The sequence below is a fragment of the Notothenia coriiceps genome, unplaced genomic scaffold (genome assembly GCF_000735185.1).
Source record: "Notothenia coriiceps isolate Sejong01 unplaced genomic scaffold, NC01 NC01_scaffold00037326, whole genome shotgun sequence".
Taxonomy (NCBI): domain Eukaryota; kingdom Metazoa; phylum Chordata; class Actinopteri; order Perciformes; family Nototheniidae; genus Notothenia; species Notothenia coriiceps.
In genome coordinates, this window is record NW_011370027.1 from 1 (window position 1) to 2,562 (window position 2,562).

General features: G+C 40.2%; 1 protein-coding gene across 1 annotated transcript; it reads left to right on the top strand.

Annotated features, from left to right (window-relative positions):
* Positions 1 to 5: 5 nt before the first annotated feature.
* On the top strand, positions 6 to 2,161 carry LOC104967459 (urokinase-type plasminogen activator-like; the record flags this gene model as incomplete). The annotated part of the gene is made up of 3 exons (XM_010796918.1): positions 6 to 208; positions 1,735 to 1,886; positions 1,967 to 2,161. Coding segments are annotated over 3 exons (513 nt in total), but the record flags the coding sequence as incomplete, so codon positions are not given.
* Between the last annotated feature and the right edge of the window lie 401 nt (positions 2,162 to 2,562).

Below are 2,562 nucleotides of genomic sequence, written 5' to 3' on the forward strand. Positions count from 1 at the left end.
CCCCCCCAGCTGCAGAGTTCACATGTGGCCAGCGCTCCAGGAGAGAGCAGACGAAGATCGTGGGAGGAACAGTTGCCACTGTGGAATCCCACCCGTGGGTTGCGGCCATATTTTGGCGCAGCAAATCCAAGGAGAAGGTTTTCCGCTGCGGGGGGAGTCTGATCTCAGCCTGCTGGGTGCTCACAGCTGCTCACTGCTTCCCCGACGGGTAGGAAGTGACATCACTAACTGTAACCACAGCAGGTGCCTGAGAGTAACTGATTACATGTAATCGAGTACTTTACTTACAGCGAAAATACAGACTTTAATTTAATGTATTATGTCAACAGATTAGTTTAAAGCAATAATGTTAAAGTGGACCCATCATGCTATATTTGAAACATATATTGTAGGGCCATACCTATATAAAACATGTCTGTGAAGTTTTTTTTCAAAATACCAAACAGATCATACATTTTAGCCATGCCTCATTTTGCTCTTTTCCAGCCCTGTTTTTGCAAGGGCTGATTCTGCTTTTGTGGCAGACTACAGCGTCACTTACAGGCCTGGCATATGTACTACAGCATCTCCAGTGCTTTCCAGCGGTCTCTCATTCCCCTGATAGGTGGAGAGTTGCCCATACAGGCGGAGCACCCCTTTTCTGACGTCAGAAAAATTCAAATAATAATCAGCTCCGTTGCAGCCCCGTTTTTAGAGATTTGGGTATGGAGGAAAAGAGAGAGGGTTGTATTTTCTGACACTTGGTGAGTTCCCTGACACACCAGGGACACATATTCATGTATAACAGACGTACAAAAGTGCATTTTGCATGATAGGTACCCTTTAAGTTGAACCTTATATTTCTTATTTAAACTTAATACTATTGCTTTCAACTAACCTAATACAGTTATTGTTGACATAATACATTTAATTATAGTCAATGTTTCAGTTTTTTCAATGTAAGAACAATTCCAAGGTACTTGTTCTTTATTCCATGTTATTCTACATTATATTTCACTACATTTTCTACATTTGAGAGCAATGTTGTACTATTTAGTCCTGATATTTGTCTGACAACTTAAGGTACGTATACATTGCCTTCCTTTCCAGTCAAGCCATGTATCTCCAGATGTGTATATTTAATTGTGTTCGTTTAAGTGTTAAGAAAATATTTTTACTTCTTATCATAGAAAAACTCAATTTGGATTTAGATTTGAATGTACTTTATTGATCCAAATTTGTGAAATGTCTTCATCACAGCAGCATGCAAGGCATTTTGCACAACATTTTAAAATGAAATAAATTAAAAAAATTATAATTAATGCAGCAGTAATATTAATCCGAAAACATTATTTAAAATCACAAAACTCTGACAGGAAACTTTTACAGCACAATGACTAATTATACGGATATAACTTACTTTCACTTCTCGTTGGTTTTGAATGTGTTTACTTTTATTGGAGTATTTTCACAGAGTGGTGCTAGTACTTTTAAAGTGGTAAATGGACTGCATTTATATGGTGTTTTTCTGGTCTTTACAACTCCTCATTTGCCCGTTCACACATATTAATATAGAGGTGCCACCCACTTAATGAAATTTGCACACACTCCACACCATCAGGAGCCATTAAGGGTTAAGATATGCAGGATAATCTGGACTGCATGGGCCGGGATCGAATCCGCAACCTTCAGATTGTTAGACGGCTGTGGGAACTTCTGACAGCAGGTTTACTTGACTTTCCTGTGATTTTTCAGCTCCCTAACCAAAGCCAGGCGCTTCTCTGTCATCCTGGGGAAAAATATGATGAATGAGAGCGACCCGACAGTGGAGCAAACATTCAGGGTGGAGGAAATCATCCTCCATGACGGGTTTGTCCAAAATGGAGAGAGTTTTAACAACGACATCGGTATGAGCTTGTCTATAGAGGCTTCCCTGTTGATTCTGTAATGTTAAACATGCAGTGACTCTTTGATGAATGTCCTGCAGCTCTGCTGAAGCTGAGGGCCAGGAGTGGGCAGTGTGCAGAGGAGAGCAGCTCAGTGAAGAGCGTGTGTCTGCCGCCGCCTCAGCAGAACCTCCAGCCTGGAGTCTCCTGTGAGATCGCTGGATATGGGAAAGAGAAATTTGGTGAGAAAGTCTTCTGAATACTGTTATTGTGTCTAAAGTGGATATAGACTGTGTTAGTTTTCCAAAACCAAAGGGTCTTGCTCAAATTATTGCCATAATATTATCAGCAAACTATACGCTAAAATAACTCAACTCAAATGAACTAAACTCAACTCAAATTAATTCAACTCAAATGAACTAAACTTAACTCAACTCAAATTAACTTAAAGGGTACCTATCATGCAAAATGCACTTTTGTACGTCTTTTATACATGAATATGTGTCTCCGGTGTTCCAGGGAACTCACCAAGTGTCAGAAAACACAACCCTCTCTATTTTCCTCCATACCCAAATCTCTAAAAAAGGGGCTGCAACGGATCTGATACAGACTGATCCAGATTTGAACACTTTACTGATGTCAGTAAAGTGGCGCTACGGCTATTGGTCAACGGCAGGAACTGCTTTGATAGTGTTTT